Source organism: Rhea americana, unplaced genomic scaffold (assembly GCF_003343005.1).
Source record: "Rhea americana isolate MKP2758 unplaced genomic scaffold, rheAme1 scaffold_325, whole genome shotgun sequence".
Taxonomy (NCBI): domain Eukaryota; kingdom Metazoa; phylum Chordata; class Aves; order Rheiformes; family Rheidae; genus Rhea; species Rhea americana.
In genome coordinates, this window is record NW_028186452.1 from 576,786 (window position 1) to 598,386 (window position 21,601).

At 41.2% G+C, this 21,601-nt stretch overlaps 1 protein-coding gene across 1 annotated transcript in view; it reads right to left on the reverse strand.

Annotated features, from left to right (window-relative positions):
* Positions 1-1,104: 1,104 nt before the first annotated feature.
* MNT (MAX network transcriptional repressor) overlaps positions 1,105-21,601 on the reverse strand; it is a 54,676-nt gene continuing 34,179 nt past the window's right edge. The window contains exons 6-7 of the mRNA XM_085310769.1: positions 7,719-7,911; positions 1,105-5,393 (exon numbers count right to left, since the gene is read on the reverse strand). Coding sequence (XP_085166895.1) covers positions 4,678-5,393; positions 7,719-7,911 — 909 coding nt within the window. The 3' untranslated portion in view covers positions 1,105-4,677. The remainder of the gene's footprint in view (positions 5,394-7,718; positions 7,912-21,601) is intronic.

Genomic DNA, 21,601 nt, shown 5'->3' on the forward strand with positions numbered 1-21,601 from the left:
CTGAGCAACCTGAGGATTACAACAGCAGATCTACTTAGGACACAGTGCTTTAACAGCAAGAAACTATGTTTGTCTGCAGCTGATATAAATGCTGGTTAATTCAAAACACTAAGAAGATAATTTCAGAAATAATAGGGCTAATTCACTAAAGTCTTACATTCTGTTTTAGACTTCCACTGTAGGAAAGCAAAACATGTACAGAATGCCATTGACCACATACACACAAACATGCACAAGGAGGTCTAGCCCACAATATTTTGGATCTGATTCAAGTACCAGCAACTGCAGAGAATGGTAGAAAATAGGGCTGTTTGGATGGTTAGTTTAACTGCCTAAATTAGACCAAGAATATTTATATCAATGAGGTCAGGAATATATCCCCACATCTAAAGTGTAAACTGTAAGAACTCTTTTCAGGATAATATTAAAATAACAATTTGGTTTTATTCCTATTTGTCTGCATTTAGATCAAATTTATTTATTTGACAAAAATTAGAAATTAGCTTAAAAAAGAAAGAACTGGAAATGACTGACCTTCAGATTGCTCTTTCTCAGTAGCCAGCTCTGGAGCTCATCTACACTTAACAGGGTTAGCTGGTTGGTCCATAGCCGTAGAGGTTCTCTGGGAAACTCCCTAGTGTAGGCACAGGTTATACAAGCAAAACAGTTCTTCTGCTAGGATAGTGCAATCCAGTTCCCCAAAGGGAAAAAGCTATGAAAGCAAAAGAATATTTTTCCATATAACTGCAGTCATCCTAGCGTTTCTGTTCACATAGATCTGTTGGTGTGTTTTTGAAATTATAACAAGCACAACTATGCCGACAAAAATTTTAAGTATAGATCAAGCCTCTGAGCATGTTCTACGCTACCTATAGCGTTGCACGTCCCATGGCTGGCATACAGGCTGCAAAGTCAGGAAACAGCATTGCAGACGATTGACTTGAAGCCTGCTGAATCAGTGGAAGCATTTCCACTAACTCACACAGGCTCTGAATCAGGCTTGAAAGGACAGCAGCCTTCCCAAACTACTACACAGAAAACCCATTTTCTACTTTTTCTGTGGCATGGTTACCCACAACTAATATTATTCAACGACAGAAGAGGTTTCTTGTAAACTTTGTATTTATTGATTTTTTTGGGACAAATTAGATCTTCTGAATCCCAAAGCGTACATATGTATATATTTATATATAGCTTTCTCCATAGGGAAAACACATTTATCAAAGGAGGAGAGACATTTCTAAAGTGCCCCCTGTTATACAGTACTGAACATGATTTCTAAAAGTATTAGAATAAATCTGAAATTTCTGTGTAGGAATGACAGGTAAGAAAARGAGAGTTGCAGTTTGTTCTTTTCCCCACAGAACAGAAGAAAGTTTGCTGATTTTAAAAAACAAACAAAAATAAACGTTTCTGGTTACCCCGAAAAATGCAGGTGAGAACAAGGATGATCTAGGACATTGAGATCAGTTTACCATATGGGATAAGCCTTTCCTCAGATGAAGCGTAACACTGATGAAGGGGTTCAGACAGAACACTAAACTTCAAAGGGGAGAAAAAGTAGCAAAGAAAGAGGACTTATCCATGAGAACTACTAGTGACACTGTTACCTTTAAACCATAATAAAGCAGTAGAAGATTCAGATGTCAACAGGATCACATGTCCATACAGTAAATGCCAGTAAAAAAAAATCCACAAGAAAACGTGTATCAAACCGAATGGGATTTCTTCTCTTGACCTCTTACGTATTTTACTGTGGAAAACATGGACAAGGTCTCCGCATGTTTTGGGAATAACTGTGTATCTGTGTCACTGCTAGTTATCAATTATATTAGGATAATAAGCCAAAGGAGTTAAGCTGGGGCCAAAAGGAAGTAAACTGACATGCAAACCGTACGTAAAAAGAGCAGGATAAACTTGCACATGCTGTTACTGTAACTCCCTGCCAACACCTGCAAATGGGAACAGGGTCAGACAGCTATCTCCAATACCACTCCCTGGTGCTCCTCAGCAACTACATATTACCGTTTGCTGTTGTGCTCACCTGGGCTTTTTCGCTTTTAACAAGCTTAGCCATCGCTGACTAGAAATGAGGCTTCCTGCCTTRATTTTGTTATTTTGTAGGGATCTGTGAGCTGGGACAGCAAAGAAGAAAGGTAGAAGGCTGTTTCTTCTTCCTAACACAGCTACAGGAACCAACACTACACAGTTTCTCCTAAGAAGGCAGATCACCCTGTTGCAAATACTCAGTGCTTTCAAGTGTTTCTGAAGAATAAACTGTCCTGATATCTAACRTTGATGTCCAGTAATATTAGCCAAAGACTCCCACTTGCTCACAAATACAACCTCCTTGAGAAAGCACCTGAATGTACAGAAGAGACAATAAACCTCTGATGATTCTGTTTTCTCTTATGTTAACAGTGCACTAGAAGCAAGAAGAACAATCTATATAAACATGGCTTAAAGATAAGAAATAACTCCCTTAAAGATTTGTCCACTCTACTGCAGAAACTGTGTTTAGCAACATGGGCAAAAGCTTCCTGGACTAACATGAATATAAGAAAGAAAGTGTTAACTACTTAGCAACCCAGGCCTTTATAAATATTGATTTAATGTAATTCTTAGTCATGACTACTCAGAAGGCAAAATCATACTTGATCTCTGCAGTAATTCCTGCCTCCAGCACAGTTCACAACCATAGTTTGGACAGTCTAAAACTGTCCAAGTTTTTTTAATTAAACTTATGCCACTGTCTACAGCAGTCCATAATGAGGCAAAAATCCTGCTGGAGTCAGCAGGTGTTCTGAACACACATACAGACTACATCTTAAGTTTTCCCATAGAAGATTTTGACCAAAAACTAGATTGAGACAGATAGTACAGTGAAGGTGGTCCCATGACTGCTCATCTTACCTCCTTCTCCAAACTGCTGTCATTTCCAAACTGTAACTGGTCAGATGCTAGCAGGGACCATCCTCTTATCCTGACTCAAGGAAAATGTCCACTGGCTACAGCAAGAATTTTGCCTGTGTTAGGACTGCAGTTTTTGAAGAGGAAAATGGAAAAGAAATCATTAATAGTAGTACTACATACAAAATGATGCAAGGAACATAAATAAGAGAGAGCATTAATAGTAGTACTACACATATAATGGTGCATGGAACAAAGTATTCAGTCAACAATGAAACATGTCCTAAGCAACCTCCCAGGCAGGCTGGCAAATACCAGCAGAGACAAATAATATCCCTCATCTCATAACTCAGTGGGAGTTTGCCATTAACTGGAGAGCTGACCTAACTATCAGAAAAGATGGAACAGGACAGTTACTTAATATGTAGAGTTGTTCTTTGGTGCATGTTCCACTGTAGTCTGTAAGACAATCTATCAGGTTATTTATACTGATCTCATGGAATATACTGTTATCTTATACAAAACTAAATTTGCTTTATTTCCCCCCCTAAAGAAAAAAGGCTGTCAGAATGGCTTGCACTTTGGAGCATATCACATGCACATTGATCCTTTTTCTAATCCGCTAACTATTCCACTAAAACATGGTCAATTAAGGAATAAAGAAAAKAAACCCCTTCAGCAGATCAACTTAATTTCTGTTGGGCTTGTTGTCCCAGGTTCCGTTCTCAGACCCAATAAATATACTACAAGTTGCTAGTTCCAAATAACTGCTCCTGTCAAACAAGAACAAAAACCTGGGAGTCTGGGACTGCCATGAAGAATCCTAAGATTGGGAGTGCTATGAACAGAATTCTGCAACTTCAATCATTGCATTAGAAAAACCAAATCAAATCAAAAGAACAACCCCAAATCCCAAATAAAAACATATTGTCAACCATTAAAATAATAAAAGAACATGTATTTTTTGACATAGCTATAAATATCAAGTCATTTATGAAACTGCAACAAATGAAGTCCAGTTGTGTATTCTTTTTCCTTTTATTAGACAGGACAGAATTTCCTTAAAACGCTGTAACAAGTCACAGTGATTTTATAGATTTTTTTTTTGAAATGCTATATATTGAAGGGAAATACCTTTACCATGGTTTACGTTTTTTTGTCACTGTATATGTACCCTGGTCCACCAAACCATCTATCTTAAAGTTTCTTGTTTAGAGAGGACACACTGTCTTTTTCCTCCAAAAATGAATTTTGTCTAATAATCCTGCAAAATAATCAACCTTACCAAAGGCCTTCTTCAAATGTTATATTTATATATATATGTATATACATATATATACACACACATACACACATATATATAAATATAGACTTCTATGATTTTTTTCCATTCTACGCGACGTCTCAATAAAGAGATCAGCAWTTTTTATTCTACAAAGAAGCAACACGTGAAAGGGGAAAATTAAAGTCTTAAGAACATCATATCCATATTTCACTGATTACACATAAAAGGAAAAAAAATCACCATGAACAACTGTCTTTAAAGGTTTCTCTGATTAGCAAAATTCAAGTGCAGAGAGGCCTCATTTCTCATCATCACTAGCAGGTTGGTTACTGAGCAGCTGAGGATAGCCCTAGTAGGCCCCAACCCATGTGTCTTGCCATTCTCAGTTTTCTGCACTTCATTCTCTTGGAATCGGACGTGGTTGGAATGTATGGAGTTTAGGAAAGGTTCCCACAAAAGACTTTGCCGTTGCGCTATCCTCTCTAGGCCAGCTTCAGTGTGCTCACTGGGAATGATGGCATGGTTACCATAGTTACAGGATTTAGGACTGTTTGCCCAACTAACTGTGGATGATGGACAACTTGCGTTCCTACAGCAGGTTTGGCCATCACTGCTTGCTGGCCAAGATTTGTGGTTCCATTCACTTGCTGGTGAGAAATAGTGTGAGCAATGTGGCTCACTACTGGCTGGCTGACGGCCACGGGCTGAGGATAGATGGGTAACTGCTGGCCGAGATGAGCCATGTGATTGATGGTTGCTGGGTGCACAGTGATGTGGCCAATAGGCTGAGCAGCAGTGGTGAGTTGCACAGGGCTGGACGTGGAAGGTGCAATATGAGCAATGTGCTTGGTCTGTGGACCCTGAATCACGTGGTTGACAGTCTGAATGACCGAAGCATGGGTAGTGGCGGTGTGGGCAATAACAGTCGATTGCACTGTTGAAGCCGCCACGATATGAGTCTGTGCTGGGACAATCGCCTGCGGCTGGACCAGTGCTTGTGTCTGGATGGGAGGTTGTGCGTGGGCTGGGGTTTGTTTCTGCTGTATAGATAGGTGCTGAGGCAAAACTGCTGGGTGATGTGAAGTAGCGTTTGAAGGGACGGCTTTCAGCAGCTCTGGGTGCTGGCGCTGGGTTAGTTTTGGTAATGAGTTCACTGGCCTGTCATCTTCCATGTCTTCATCAATGTTGTCTTCACCCTCTGGAAAAAAAATGAAAGGAAGAAACTCCCATAAAAAAGAAAGCAGAGCATGAACTGAACTAACCAGCCTTATCTGAAAGGCAGCAGAGAAGAAATAAGTGACAGCAAGAGCAGTTACTGAGCCAAGGGAGGACAGCACAGCACAATAGGCTCCACCAGGTCCCAGTGAAGTGGCATCCCTTGGCTTCCCTGATTGTGGGCCAATGACTGGAGCCTCGCAGGCCGAATTAGCTGTGAGCCCCAGCTAGAGAGGATTGCCTATAATAGGCTGAGAGATCTCATTTGGTAAGCCAAGGAAGCAAAGCAGGCCCTGAAGCAGAGGGAGCAGTGAAAAGTGCAAGGCCACTGAATCTGAGCRGAGGTACACTAACAGCCCTTAGCTCTCATCTAAGGGATGAACTCCATCTGGGCTAAGGACTGCTCTTTGTGTAAAGAGGAATGGTATTTCTTTCTCTGTCAAGTTATTCCATCAATTGGCATTACCCCTTCTGCTCCCAGAACGGGCAGGAAACAGTGATGGGGGAACATGGCAAAAAGTTCCTCAGTCTGCTTCTGGAATAAGGGAGCTCTGTCTGGTCATGAACTAATGAGGCAAAGCAGGAATATGCCAATGTTAAGGAGACCAGGATTACAAGTGGGGCACTTTGTGCTGCCTGCATTAAAGCCAGTCAAGCAGCAGAGATTAAAAACTTAGACAACAAGGAAGCAGCAGGAAAATGAAGGAAGATGCTTCCCTTTTGCAAGCCCTGTGTTTAGCAGTAGCTTGAAGTGATCATTTTCAAGAGATGCCAGCTGGAGAATTGAACAGCTGACACTCCCATTTACAAAGCACTCCTATTCTTAACATACCATAGGCCTACGCTCAGAGTCTGTTCGTGAGTATGTTCAAAGGTGGCAAGCCCCATATAAGACGCTGAATGGAAATAAGAACTTCAGGTTTTCTCTTTCTGGAACCTGCTTTATCATCTGCCTGGAGTGTCAAGAGCAAATTCCGTTGCTATTTGGAGAAACTGTTGTGAATGTGGAGAAACTGTTATATTCTTCCAATCTCTGGAAAGCAAAGCACTGCACATCCATAGACTGCCAATGTTTCCTGCTGCTGATCACTGGTAAGGTGAAAAGCAAACACTGTAGTATCTCACAAAAACTTCTTACTGGGAAGAGCATGTGTCAAAATGATTTCTTTCCATTAGTATTATTTAATCTTCACTTTGAACCCTTCTCAGACAATGTGAAGCCTCATTAAGCTCTTCAAATGCTCTGGTGACCCTTTCTGTACCAATTCTTTCTTTACATGGCTGAACACCCTCCTAACCCCATGCACAAATTCATCAAGATGCTCACAGGCCAATCAGTTCTAACGAGCAGTGATGCATATCTGTGTAAGAGGGAAACTAGCTTCATGTTTCAGTATGTGTATCAGCAGACCGAATGTGCAAAACAGCGCTTCATATCTATGTAACATGGTCCATGCATGATTCTCACTATACTTTATACAGGTATATATTACTAGGTCAACATCAGKGACTAAGATTTCCAAGGGTTCTGAAACCTTCAAGAAACCTTGAGCTTGATTTCTAAAAATGCTACCCCTCATCCTCATCCTCACCCTCCCCCTGATCCATYTGTAGACTTCTAGAAGTACTCTGCATTCTGTAAATCAGACCTAAGAAGGTGATTTGGGGACCTGGGACTTGAGGAATCTCAATCAGAGACTGATTTTAAAAACTGAGTTCTAGAGCTTGTCTGGCTCAGTCATTGTTTCAAGTCTGATTTTAGAAATATTCCTGAAGTTCAGCTTTTTATGATTACCTACCTGATCATGCACATAAATAAAGTCCCATTTAAAGCCATCTCCAAGTTCTTCCAGGAGATGCTTGAAATACCTAGGGCACTTTAATATAACTTAAAACTGGACCTCAGGGCTTACCCACACATAATATGCTTTTGCAACTTGCAATGATTTAGCTCATCCAAAATTRTATTTGAATCTTCCAGAATCACTGAAAAGATGGTATCTTCTATTTTGTTAGAAACCAAGTCTATTGCAGTAACAGTGCGTACCTCAGTACGTACCTACTACTGAGGTAGGTAGCCACTGGTGAAAGTGGTATTACTGATACTATCGAGATGTTCTGGGAAGAGTATTTTAACTTGCATGGACCAGACTAATACAGATTTTCTAAACTTATCTTTCTCAGGTTCTGTTATTAAGCAAAAACAATTTTAATGGTGCTAAATGAAGATCATCCCCCTCATGCTACCATGAGATAACTATGTCTGTGATGTACAGCGATGATTACAACAAGAACAAACTGCAGGTACCTGATGCTGTCGAGGTAGATGCTTGGTCATCCTCTGGCTGAACGGTCTGTCGAATAATTCTGTCAATTTCCAAGATGTCCATCCACTGGCTCAGCTCATTCTTCAGTTCTGCCAATCGTTGCTGGGTGGCGATCTTCTCTCTTGCTAGCCGCTCCATTTCGTGTTCATATTCTTTTTCTTTTCTCTTTAAAGTCTAAAGATGGAGGAAGAAAAAAAATATAAGGAGAGCAAAAACAACTATAATCTACACAGACCTGGTCACTTACAAATCCATACCTGGTTTTCTTTTATTGCCAGTTATGCTGCTGTAAAATACGTTCAGACATGGTTATGCCTTTTAAATTCTGACAGAAAGGGAAAGGGCAAGAGTGGGCCATGAAAATCTAAAGGGTTACTCTGGCCAGTCACTTTCTGCCTTCCGCAGGAATGCTGATGAGCCCAGAGCAGAGACATGTCTGCAGAACTGAAAGGCTTAACCAAGTCAAGTGTGAGTAGAATCAATTCTACTCAATCAGTTTAAAGCCTGGAACTCTTTAGGAAAATCTGTAAAGTGTTTTCTCAGAAAAAAGTAGTTCTGTGATTCTAAGGACAGAAAATCATAGTATGTTGCACGACCTTCTTTCTACATTCTTTCCTTTTTCCCTCTAACCTTGCCAACAAAGCTCAAAAATTAAGAACCAAGAACACTGAATTATGAGTATAATTCCTCCAGAACGTGAAAGTCAGACCCTTCCCGGCACAGCACTTCTACCCTGCTGACTTCCTGAGCTAAATGCAGAACACTCTGACTGTACATGTGTGCAAACACTGTTATGGAAGAGCTTCTTGTAAAGACATCAACAAATGAATCATGAATACAGAGCACTCCTGGAACAGTGAAGGAGATTGCCCTAGGTCCCAGACAGGTATTTGTTGGAGAGGCAGCAACATAAACCTGGTCTCTGTTCACTCCCCTCTTCTGTTTCAGTCCAAGAGAGCTCCTTGTTGTACTTCAACATGAATTTAGAGTGACAGAGGTCAGTATTCAGTTCCCAAAATCAGTCTCACTTCACCTGCCTTATGAAATATTTAAAGAAGATTAAGGTTTATAATAGACTGATAGGAAGATGCAAAGGAGGTGAAATGGGTGCATGTTCTCTCCAAGTGAGAGAACATGAGATAACTGCCAGCCATTCAGATGCTGTGGCTATTTTGTTTCTAACTACATAAATCTACGACCAAGTATCTTTWAAGGCAGGGGAGAATCTACACACAGAACAGTGCTGCTGCAGAGCAAGTGAACTGGTGAATATGGCTTGAAAAAGGTAAAATATGCCTCAGATCCTTGCACTGAGACAGAAATACTGTGTGGAACACTGCTTTTACACAGGATGATAAAAGCGCCAACATATTCATGTATTTCAAACACAAGGTGTTTAGGAACAGATAGTATCTTTTAGCAAACCAACTGACAATAGTTGGGGGAAGAGAGACAAGATTTTGGCACAGAATCCCAAATGGATCTGCACAAAACCATACGTTGCATTTCCTTAACCTCAGGTTGGTCAGCCCATAAATCACAAAGAGAGGGAACTTTTACGTGGTCAGAAGAAAAAGTACTAATTAGTTTCCAAGCAACATACACAACACCAAGAGCTCCTGAAGTAGGAGAGGTGGCTAAGTGCCAACAATCCCCTGCACCACAGGGGAAACACTGAAGTCAAATGAGGAAGAATAGTGTATGTTCTCTTTTTCTGCTAATGCTCAGTCATAGAGTACTGGAACCCTGATACACATTAATCAGCAGAAAAGATGCTTTGCCAGTATAATATACAAAGGTGCAACAAACAGAATACCACTACCTAGTACTATTAATTGGAAATAATGAGAAAACAGATCTGATAAGAGCCAATTATTGAGCTACAGAAATAAACAATGCAGGGAACAATAGCTGGTCTTCACAAAAGTATTATGAGCTTTCAAGCCATATGTGAAACACAGAATAATAATAAAGAACCTTTTCTCCTGCCCAGGTCAGTGTTTACTATGAGCATAAAAGAGACAACATGAGTAAAATCTGCAAAACCATGCATAACCCTGTCCATTTTCTAAAGTGAGTTTGGTCATTAGGAATCTAAACCACATAAACACTTCTGAAAATATCAGGTCTATACAGACCTCTACAGGGCCTGCATGCATTCTCTTTTTTACCCTTTACTGACACAAACTGAATTTAAAAGCAAACTTTAAACTTATCAGTCACACTCTTCTGAATGTGTATGTGCTCTTCAGTTCTACTCTCAAGTATTCTGGAACAACTGCAATCAGAATCTGACTTCATGCATTTCATTTTAATGGTTCTGTCATTCTTTCATCCCAAAAGTCACCAGGAAATAACCTTAAAGCTTGTTCAACCAGGCCCTTAATTTAGCATATTCCAACACAATGATTAACATAGCTCCTGATTTCTTCTTATATAAAAGCAAAATTAAAAACAATGTAAGCTTGACCTGCTAATAACAAAAAATGAATTATTTTTCCCAAACATGCCTGTCATAATCATTAGAGCTGTGTAAATGGAGAAAATTCCTCCAGTCCAGTTTATAAGGTTTTCTAAATGTACTGTTTGCTCTCAAATGGCCAGCTCTGTCCCTGTCACTGTTTTTTAAGTTGCAAGGCAGAAGAGGGTAAGCCAGCTCCTCAATACCAATGTTTTATACTGGAAAACTCCAACACACCTGTAGTCTACAGTGGTGAGAGTTTTTGAGATGATGGGGTATATGCAGCAAGGAAGATTTTCAGTACAACAGATGCAGATAAGAGGGGTCAGAGACTCATGGCTCCATTACAGTGCTGACTTTAATCCGGAGACTGCTTTTCCATACATAGCTGCAGTTGAAATCTATATGCTTGTATTAAAGTCTGTTATCCCACTGAGTGTAGCTGAAACATTTTGTCTGACCTAGACAACACAGTAACATGGCATCTGTACCTCAGCTTTTCTGCAAACAGATGTGGGCTGGAAAGAGGAAGGGGACTGAAGGGAAGCTAAGGCTACTGAGGAAGGTACATTCTCCTATGTTCAGTTTTAGAATATCCTAGGAGAGAACTTGTCTGAATGTCTTCCCTTTACTATGTAATCAGCAAAGAAGCTAACAGGAGAAAGCCTGAGACCAAAATCACCAGACAGGCACAAGCCCTGCCTGTCTCTGCAGAATTTCTCTCCAAATGCATTCTCCATTCAATTATTCATAAGGAACTATAATTAAAGGAGAAAATGTAGTAATACAGCTTTCCAAGAAGAATAAAAAAGAAATTTGCACAGCTTCAGGACCCGTATCTCATGCATCTCAAGCATATTCAAGCAGATTTGATTTCCTTCTCTGCTGTGAGACTTCAAGGAGCAGAAGCAAGCATGATAGACCAGGTATGGACAGGGCGGCTGCCTGGGCTTGTAATTAATTCCAAATTTTTAATTACAGAAAACGGAAGCAAACCCTTAGCAAATACTACTAGAAGTCTGCTAGCGGTTGGGGTCAGGGAACTCACATTGTCGCTGAGTAATCCACTCCTCTTACACATGCTTCTGGGCCTGCCTTTTGGAAACCCGCCTGTCTGCAYGGCATTGCTCCAAGCCCATCCCTTCCAGGCCAGCCTCCCTCCTGCCTCCGTGTAAGGCTACACGTGTCAGCAGCCTGAGCCCTCCCTCTGCTGGGAAACGTCTTGACCRGCTGCCAGCTCCCAAGAGCCACTCGCTGCAACTCCCCATTCCTCTCCGGGCTTGTGCAAGCAGCCCTCCTGACACTGGTGTGCTTACGCAGGTTGGGTGCTCTCCAAGGGAAGGCTGCTGCGGAGGCTGCGAGCAGCAGATGGGCTGGAGCTTCTCTGCTGGCACGGGTAGTCTTTCAAAAACTATTCCATGATGCAATTCATTGTGGCTCACTGAGAAAAGGTAGACCCCTTGGCTGATTGACTGCTTGGCCTAATAATGAACTTGGTGAAATTAAGGAGAGCCCTCCTTCTTTCTTGCACCTCCCCTCCCTGTGCTCACCTGCTCTTTGCAAGCACCACCTCAGCCCTGCACATGATGCAGTCCCCTCCCAGACTCTGCAGGAGCTGCGCGAGTACGCTGCCTCTAAGGATGAGTCTGAGAGGCAGGAATGCCCCTCGTCCGGACTAGCTGGCCTCTGTGCAGCAAAAGGCATAGCAGGAACTGTTGCTGTTTTTACCATCCGCCTTGTCCAGAGAGCTTGCACTGGGGCAAAAGGACCAGCTCTCACATGGACTTGGGGTTCTTCAAGGGATGGGCAGAGCACAGCCGGCTGGAGTAGTAAGACTGATACAGCACATGAGGGATGGCAGGAGAGGAGACAAGAGCAGACAAGAGCAGACACTCTCCTGCCCTCCAGTTTCCTCCCATACAGGGCCACYGGGGGCTGGTACGGAAGAGAGGTGAGCAAATGCCTTCCCTCGTTCCTCCCTCTGACCAGCCTCACCTACAACCCTCTGGATAGCTTGCTGCCTGGCATGCATCTGTCTATCGGTTATCGTTTTCAGACTATCCTGCCCATGTCAGGTGCCAGATTTTCTAGTAATTTAATAGAAGATGCCACAGAGATAGCCAAACATTAGTCATGTGGACTTTGCTCGCCTCAACCTCAAACCCTCAAACACAAAACTTATTTAGAGACATGCCCTAGTCACCAGTATATTTTTGTTAAAGACAGGAATTTCTTAAAACAGTAGYATTATCCTACCCTATTAAAAAAAAAGTCATAGCAATTACATTTATTTTTAAAATAAGAAGCAACCACACAGAGGCATCTTTCACCAAATCCAAACCTTTCAGATCGTCAACAGAATTAGTACCTAAGGCTATAATAGACAAGGGCAGAGAAGGGACCTTGAAACTACATAAAATGAAATAGATGTTTAAGAATTAAATTACAATAAAGAAATTCATACAAATGCCCGAACACCTCTCTTTCAAGGTTTGAAATTTCATTAAGCCAGAGGCATGTGTATCTGGGACAGCTGCAGGTTTTTAGCTGCTATCTGACCCACTTTCCCTGGCTGCCATTCTTACTGGAAACTGCCAGGAACAGCAAAGGCTAAGACTCTGATAAGGCGCTCACAGTTGGGACAAAGATTAAGTCTGCCAAGACCGGGAAGGATACACATTCCCAAGCTTGACCCAGGCCTCAAGATTCAAACCCTTCTTCTAGTAATTCTCTCTTCAAAAGACGCTTTTTTTCTGTTTTGCTTTTTCACAGCTCCCTCAAGAGCTCCCTGTCCTGTAGCATGATGGGCTTTGCATGCAGCACTTTACTCAGTCTCATCTCAGGTTCTCATTCAGATGATGTCCCGTTTGACTGAGTTTATAACAGTGCTCCCCAAATATCACTCCTTCCCTGTAGCGGCTCTCTTCCCTACCGTATGCATAAAGTTTGTGTATGGATTGAAATGAGCAAAGGCATGCTTGCACTGGGGAGCTCCSAAGTGTCATAACAACGGCAACATTAGCACTGCATCCTCCTTTACAACATTACCTAACGAATCCTACGCGGGGAGTGAATTTTATTATTACTCTCTTTCTCATTTTGCAGTGGGAGAAAGTTGAAACAGCTGAAGTAGGCAGGTTAACACCACCACCCCTGAGACTGCAGTTCTGGAGCTCTGTCACCCGGGCCTTGCTAAGACCACTCAAGTACATTTCTTTCTCCATCGCATACTCCATGTGGCTTCTAAATTAAAGGCAATGTGGGAGGAGATGCATGAAGATCTTCAGCCTGTGTCATATGTAACTGGCAGCTAGACTTCTGCTGATTCTCCCTGAAGCAAGCAGTGATTTTGCCCAATAACACTTGCTTTTTCTTTCAATGTGTTAAATCCCCAGATCTTCTCTCCTAGATCTCCTTCATCCCTAGATGCTTCACTCCCCTAGCAGAGGATGGGTTTGGAGTCTCTAAAAGCTTCTGCAAGTTGTCACTTTAAGAATGACTGCACTGAAAGGTGACAAGTCCTGACTARAATTTAAACCTAATGGCTTTGTCCATCAGGATAGAAAACTAACTAGTAGGCCAGAGCATGTCTTTTCAGTTGTTATTGGCACATGGAACAGACACAGCTGGAGCCTCTCCTTTCCGAGGTAAGTTGAATCTGAAACACTATATAACTAAAAGAATAAACAACAAAAAAAATCCAAACCTGTAATTATTATAAATTAGCCAAAAACTCCTGCCACATACCAAGCAGTTTAACAAGCACTCAGCCTCACCAGACCATCGATAGATTCATTTCTTATCTGTAGCAGTCCCTTTCCCCGGAGAGGCAGGACAAGCACTTACAGAGATAAKACATGCTCAAAAACAATTGTGGTACTAAGTAGGAACCCAAGGTTAGCACTCACTGTGTCACTGTAACAAATGCAGGCTTGTATTCTCCTATTATAGCACTGATCTTGCAGCTAGATTTGAATGTTGTTGCTAAAATGCTCGGCCCTTCTCCCTTCAAAAAATCTGCTGGAGCTTTGGGTTGGTAGCTATTAGAAAAGATGAAAGTTTCTAGCGTTTCCAAGTTCATCTGATTAAGTTTGAAATATCTGAATGTGAAAAAATTACAAAAAGTCCAGCTGAGTTTCTTCCTAATGTGCAATTATATGCTTTATGAGGTTACGATTAGACCAGTGTCACATCTGTCATGAACATAGTCTCTTGCAAGGATGAACGCCTAGGAAAATGCTAAGAAAAACCTCACTGCATAACTGAGCACTCACAGGGCCCAGTCTCCTGCTATGCAGCCCCTTACCTTACTCAGAATGAAATGCTACAGGCCAGTATTTGGAAAGTGTATGTTCAAATCATGGTGTTTAGGTAGAGCAGACTCCAATTGCTCCTCTCTCATTCTACWTCTGGGCCAGCTGTTTTGCCAAGCTGTATGTTATGTTTCATCAGAGAAGCAACAGACAGAATGGAGGAAACCTGCAATTTACTAGTGTGAAATCCTGGAGTTTAGCCCTCATTCAGGACATGCTGATTCTGTTTCTTTTTGGTGGAAAAGTTACTCAAGTTATTTGCATTTCTGTTTCCCTACTTTCCTCAGAGTTGCAAGGATGAATTAACCTTGGAAGCTGTAAATTCCTAAAGAAAAMAAAGTATTACTTCCATACACCACAGCACCTGGTCAGAAAAGCATGGGACTGTGATTACAAACATTCACAGAGATGGCTCAACAAATGCACTGCCCTTGCGACTGCTATTTTCAAGTGACAAATTTCACCACAGATCCTTCCTATATTTGTGAAAATGATTATAATTCTTTTATTTCTTTTTAAATGTTGAGAAATTGGAAGCCTTCATTGCCCAGGCAACATTTTCTCCACAGTGTAAGGAAGCTACTGTGAAAAGCACAACTTTGAAAATGATTTATTTTTTATTTCTGTGCACTTTAAAAAAATTCCACAAGAGCATCACTAACAGAGACAGTAAATCCTGATCCTAATACTGATGGGAGCAATTGCTCTAACTTGGGAAAAAAATCACAGATTTCATGATTTTCACACTAATGCATCCATGGCTTTTGACGATGTTGGGAGTTTTGCACATCAGTTGCCAGCGCTGGAGAAAGTAAGTTGATCATTTCATCATGAATATTTAGAGTTCTTGCAATTTAACTCCTAACTGCACAGAAAATAGGAAGCAGAGGCCAAGAGGTAGTACAGAGCAATAATACACTGCAAGGATCAGCTTTCATTTAGTTTGGGAGCTTCTTCCCTCTCTCAGCATGCAAGAATAATTTTGAAAGCGAAAGCTGTATTTATAAAGTGCTTTAATCATTCTGACCCTAGTCCAGCCATACACTTAGGTGTGTGCTTAATATTAAGTCCACGAGTATTGTCACAGAAATTGTGCCTGATTTTGAAGCTGACAGCAAGTTCTTTGCTAGGCAGCGCTTACACAGGACTGATGGGCCTGGGAGTTCATTGTGATTCTAAGCCTTCTCCAAGCCACCCTCTGTCATCATCTGCATCTKTGCAAAGCAGGCACAGAATGGCTACTGCTAACACACACTTGTGGAAATGGTGACAAGAAAGCAAGATCAGTGGTGACAAGGGCCTTTTCATCTTCCACTTAAAGAGCAGTGATCAAATTAAAATCCATTCGTGGGTTTGCTTTTGCTCCCCATGAGAATCTGATTTTTTTCCTTTATATGTAGCTGTCAGCTTCAAAGTAGCCTTTACTCACGTGGATTATTAAAGCAAAAACAGCACAACTGCAATGACAGCAAGCACACAATGTAATGTGAGTTGTAACATTTTGCCCCTTTGTGCTCAAGTCTTCTCACTGTTTCAGAACTGTTATTTGTCTTTGTGTACATCCCCTTGCCATTATTTGGTAAACAAACCAGAAACAAACTACTGTTGTCACTACACAGCAATAGTCATTTTTCACTGTACAAATATTTCCATTTTATAGCTGGCTGTAATTAAATTGCTTATTCTTTTGTCAAGACTGAAAATAATGCCCCCAATGCTTTCTCTGMACTTGTCTCCAGAATATGGCAGCCCTGTAGCTGGCATCAGTGAGATTTAAAAGGTCTTATTAAAAAGCTCCCCTTATGAACATCATATTAGCAATATAAAAAACACTTGCAATTATGAGCTTTTCCAAAGTGTATTTTAGCTGCTGTGCTCTATTACACAGCATTCACTGATTCCTCACCAATGGGCAATCATGAAAGCGATTTTAAGCCATTTCCTTTACCTCTTTGCTACTGTGATCCCAGCCGCTACAGCAAGCTATGAGTTCTTCAACCAAAAAACTCTCAGTGATCGCAATCCTAGATAGAGAATCTCTACAGCACTGAGCAAAAAAGTCATCAGTAAGGCTTTCTGATTCCATACAGAATTTTGTTTCCTGTTATAGAATTCTCTATGCAATGAAAAAAGCTAAATGCTACAGAAAAGGATCTTATCCTCACAGAGACTGCTGCATTGCAACAAACGTATGGTACAACTAGTCCGTCAGCCTGTTACCATCAATGTTGTGACCAGAAACATCAGAAGAAAGAGGGCACAACAAACCACTATGCAGAATGCTGCACTTTCCTCAGTGGCCCTCTCAAATAATCTAAGCAATATAAACCAGAGACTGATTTGAGAGTCTGAAGACAGAGGTGATACACTCACTTGCAGTACTTTTCAAGTTTTGCAGTAATTGTACCAATTTTGGACATTCCTACTTTAAAAGTGAAAGTCTATTCCTTTTGAATCTTGCTAGATTTTCTATGAAGTTCTCCAGATGCAACGAGTAGTTTCTCTAAAACCTAATATCTAAAAATTGCCTGCCCCAACTGAATACAATCTGCTGTGATGAAGGAAGAGACAAAGTAAGAAAGAGGGAAAATTAAGAGCTTGCTCTCTACATCTGTAGTCAGATCAGTGTCCCCATTTACCTCAGTGGAACACGTACATCAGTAACAGTTACCTAAATTAGTAAAGATCATAGCATCAAGTCTTAAGTTTCTATGTAAAGGACTCACTCCTGTAATTCCTGGATACAGCACCTGAATCAGTGGGCACTGATGTCAATAGGAATCTGTTCATGACCAGGCCCCTCAGGCTGTGATGTCCCTGTAACTACAAGGTAGAGAAACCAGGACCTGGTAGGATCAGGCCCAACAGYAGAGTTAACAGTTGTATCTCACATTCTGCTTGTGCGAAACCCTCAGCTGGTTTCCACAGGAACAAAAGCTGTGGTCTCTATGGTAACTGTTTCACTTGGCTGGCTTTTACAGATGAAATCTTGCAGTGGTGGCAGCGTAGGGTGCTGCTTTCTTTAGCCTACTGCCATGGATGGGAAAATGCAGGTCACTGCACAACAATATCATTGTCAGCTATCAGAGTAACTGCTTTATCACTGCCAGTTTCCATGTTCTAGGAAAGAAATAACACTCACATGCACTCAGGAGTGTTAGGTATGTCCAATTAAAATCACCCACGTGAAACTACATCCAAACAGTTTGTACTACAGCAGTTTTTCCATGGGTCTTCATGCAAGCCCTAACTCAGTACAGGATTATGGTCTCACTTTCCCTAGAGATAATGTAAAATTGTGCAAGGCTTGATCCAAAGTTATGAGAGGTTGATGTAAAGGCTCATCTGTTTTGAATCAGGCTGTAACACTGCATAACCGCTAAGGAATTCACAACCTGTGTTTTCAATAGACAATCCACTCTGAGTCTAAGAGATGCTGGACACAAGCAGCTGAAAAACATTTCTTACCTGACAGTTACTTGGTCTTACGTATGAAATAACATTTGTGTTCACCATTGTCAAAGGATGACAGCCACTGCTTATTGGCACTCCTAAGAGAGAAGTCAAATATAGACTTAACTCTGAGGATCACCCCGACCTCTCCATGGCAAATGTGAGACCCATGGGTATGCCTAACGCATTACTGACTACCTGGCTAGAACTGACCTGTCAACCAAATGGAACTTCCCCAGCTATGCTCAAGGACTTCATGTAGTCAAGAAAGCTTCTTTGGTGAGGGAAGAGAGGAAGTGGAAGGAGCAGAACAAAGACTTTAGGCTGCCACTGTTCTCAAAGCTTTACCTGAGCATTGAAATAAACGCAAAACTTGCAAGACAAAACAGAGAGGCCATCCTACTCTGCTCCTAGGCCTGATACACTACAGCAGGCTGATCTGACCACATATATAATAGCTACCTTGTAGATGCTTTAAAGGAGGTTAAGCAATTTGCAGTGTGGTATGAGTGGTCGGGTGTAGGTCTATCTACAGATCTCACAGCCGTGACCGGTCATTTGTCAGCAGCCTCACGACCTAGCTTTTCCATTTGTTTTAACGCCTGGACAAGGAAGGCAGCCAGAGTTTTGTTATATTCTAGGATGTGACTTCACCCTCGCATGCATGTGTAATCATGGTGTTTTCAGGAAATGAGCAAATCATTTGCTGCCTTTTCTGCAAGTGACCAGAAAACTGTTCCAGCAAAGAATTTGTGAATTGGTGCATCCAGCACTATTCTCTGTAGTTTACAGGAGAGCTAAATAGATAGAAATATTTCACAGCATAGAAAATCTGCTTGGAGCAAAGAAATAATGGGGAAATGAGAACATGCACTACTGTTATTAGTTATCTACACATTGTTAGCACACAGATCTTGGATAAAAAACACATTGGGCCATAATCTCTGGAACAAGAATATAGCTGAAACATGGTTATATGAACAGGCCAGGGTCCAGCCTCTTGCAAGCACAGTTCTCTGAACAAAGTACACATATTAGGCTAGAAGGTAAGAAGAATCCAAACTAGGAAGATAAAGAATAAATTTAGAAAAGGACAAAAAAAAAAAAAAAATAGCAGTGACTGCAATACACAGTGAAAACACAAAGCAGGACAAGGCATAGCCACTCCCAGCACCAACCACCAAAACCATGCTGGCATTTACCAGCATAGCAGATATGTTTTATTCCTTGATACTGTCTTCATGGTTAAGAGCAATCCAATCTTTAGAAATTATTCAAGTATTATTTGCGATGAGAAGGTGTTAAGTTTGTTTGCATGTTTTTATTTATTTATTTATTTTTAATCATAATAATCATTCAGGAAATAAGTGGAACAATTGCAATGATGTTAATGATGGGTACCCAAAAGTACTTCCAAGTACTGCATTGTTTGTGACTTGGAAAATCACCCAAACTCAAAGTAGCTTAATTTGTTTGACATGGTAAATGTATCTGTGGTTTAACTCCAATAATTTTCCACGTATTAGAATAAAGCACATTGCATTTCAAGGGTCCATTATTAATGGCAAAACTGCAGGATTTTGGACTCTTACAAACCTTYTGTGCAACTGCATGATGATGCACAGACAACAGTTCTGGAAGACATAATACAGTTATGCTTTAGAGCTAAAGCCAGATGTCTTACTGTTAGAGATGAGAAGGATATAAACCTGGAGATACATTATCATCATATCTACTTGCTGCAGCACTCTTTGTTTTTCTTAGAGGCATCTCACAGTGACTGCTGTGAGAGACAAAATACAGTTCTGGATGGATCCCGAGTATGGTACTCTCTTTGTTCTTATTTTTATAAATTTGGCTTAGTCAACAGGCAAGATGTACCAATGAGCTTCGTATTAGAACATAAATATTCCCAAGGTTTTTGAGCAGCAGCCACTGGGGGACATGTAGGTGCGGGTTTCAGTTGTAACACGAACATGCTTCCTATAAACACAGTTTTGGCAGATGATGGCATTCTGACAACCATATGCTAGTGGAGAAGCTTTCTTTGGCAGAACTACATTCCCTAACAGAAGAGGAGCAAAAACACCCCATCTCCAACAGAACAAGTGGAGTGTGGGGCCTCCCACACATCTCAAATGCATCAGGGATGCAGAAATAAGGTGCAAAACCTATGAGATTGACAGCCTTACTGCGTGCAAAGTACTGGAGGCAGGACAGGCTGACTCAGTGTCCTCTGCCTGGAGGGGGAGGTAAGGCTCTATGCGTGAGCAGAGCAAGGGCAATAGTTGCATTGCTTATGTTTATAATCTACTACACGTAAAACTCAGGAAAAGGTCTCAGAAGACTAAGTTACTATGTCTTTCTCTGTGATTCAGAGAAAGATATAGATCCTCCCATGCCACCGTTGTTCCTCAGTTTCTCCACTGATGCAATGAGGTCAGTGCTAGTCAGTCACATCATGATGGCTCTACCTACAGCCCACAAATCAGGTCTAGGTCATAAAAGGCTTTTGGTCAACCTGTCTCTTCCACTGCTATGGCCTTGAAAGCAAAGGGAACAGATCTCAGGACAGCATGCAAAGCCCAATTTTTGCACCTGTGCAAGGCCAATCTTTGCCTCCATGCAGGAAAAGACCTTAGGATTGCAAGCGCTTGTCAGCTCAGCAACCAAGTATTTCCTGCAATGCCTGCACATGGTCAACACTGAAAATCTCTGGAGTATGTCACAGAGGTGGTTCAAAAGCAGTCACTCAGACTGCAGTGCTGCAAAAGCTGAAGCACCACAGTACAGCAAAGCTCCTGAGCACAGCTGAGAGACTGCTTACATTAGTAGGTAAAGCACCACAAAATTCTCAAAATTACAGAAAGGTGCCAATTGCTGGTGATGAGGAGTTCTGAATTGCAACAAATACTAAACTAAAAAGGCAGATTTTCACAAGAATTTTAAATTGAAATTCAGTTTCATTTACGGTTTATTCCTATTTGAAAGTTTCCCTTGTTCTCAGCTGATTAGCATTCTGCAAACTCACCTAACCTATATAAAATTAATATCACCATTCACAGTGCATGCACAGAAATAAAATAATGTAGAATGGTGTTAAAAGAAACAGGTGCCTATTTTGCTAAATTTTACATAGGCCTTGAGTAGCCGTGTTCTTCTAGCATTCCAACATGCAAGGCTGAGTAACTTAGGAATCTCCTAACTATCTCTTTTTAGACTGACTATTGTCACTCAACAGCATCATTTAGCTATTTTTGAAAATTTATCAAAAATTGAACTTGACTGAGATGCAGACCGGCTAAGACATATTATAACATTTAAGTTCAAAGGTCACTCCTTTATGATTATACAAATTAAGATCTAGTAGATTATTCTTCTCCCTGGTCGAGCAATTTGCAGAGAAAAATACTATTTTGCAATGATCATCTCTGAAGCATCCTAGAGACYGATCTCTTAGCAGCAGCTGCCAGCCAGAGCCCCCAACAATGCCAGGTCACCTCGTTAAAGACAATGCCCCAGGATTAATAAGAACGTGCCAGTTACCTAGAAACACGTGGCTTGSACACAACCAGATGAAGCATTTTAGATGGGTAAGTTTGTTTGCAGAATGGGATCGTACTTCTTTTAAAGATAT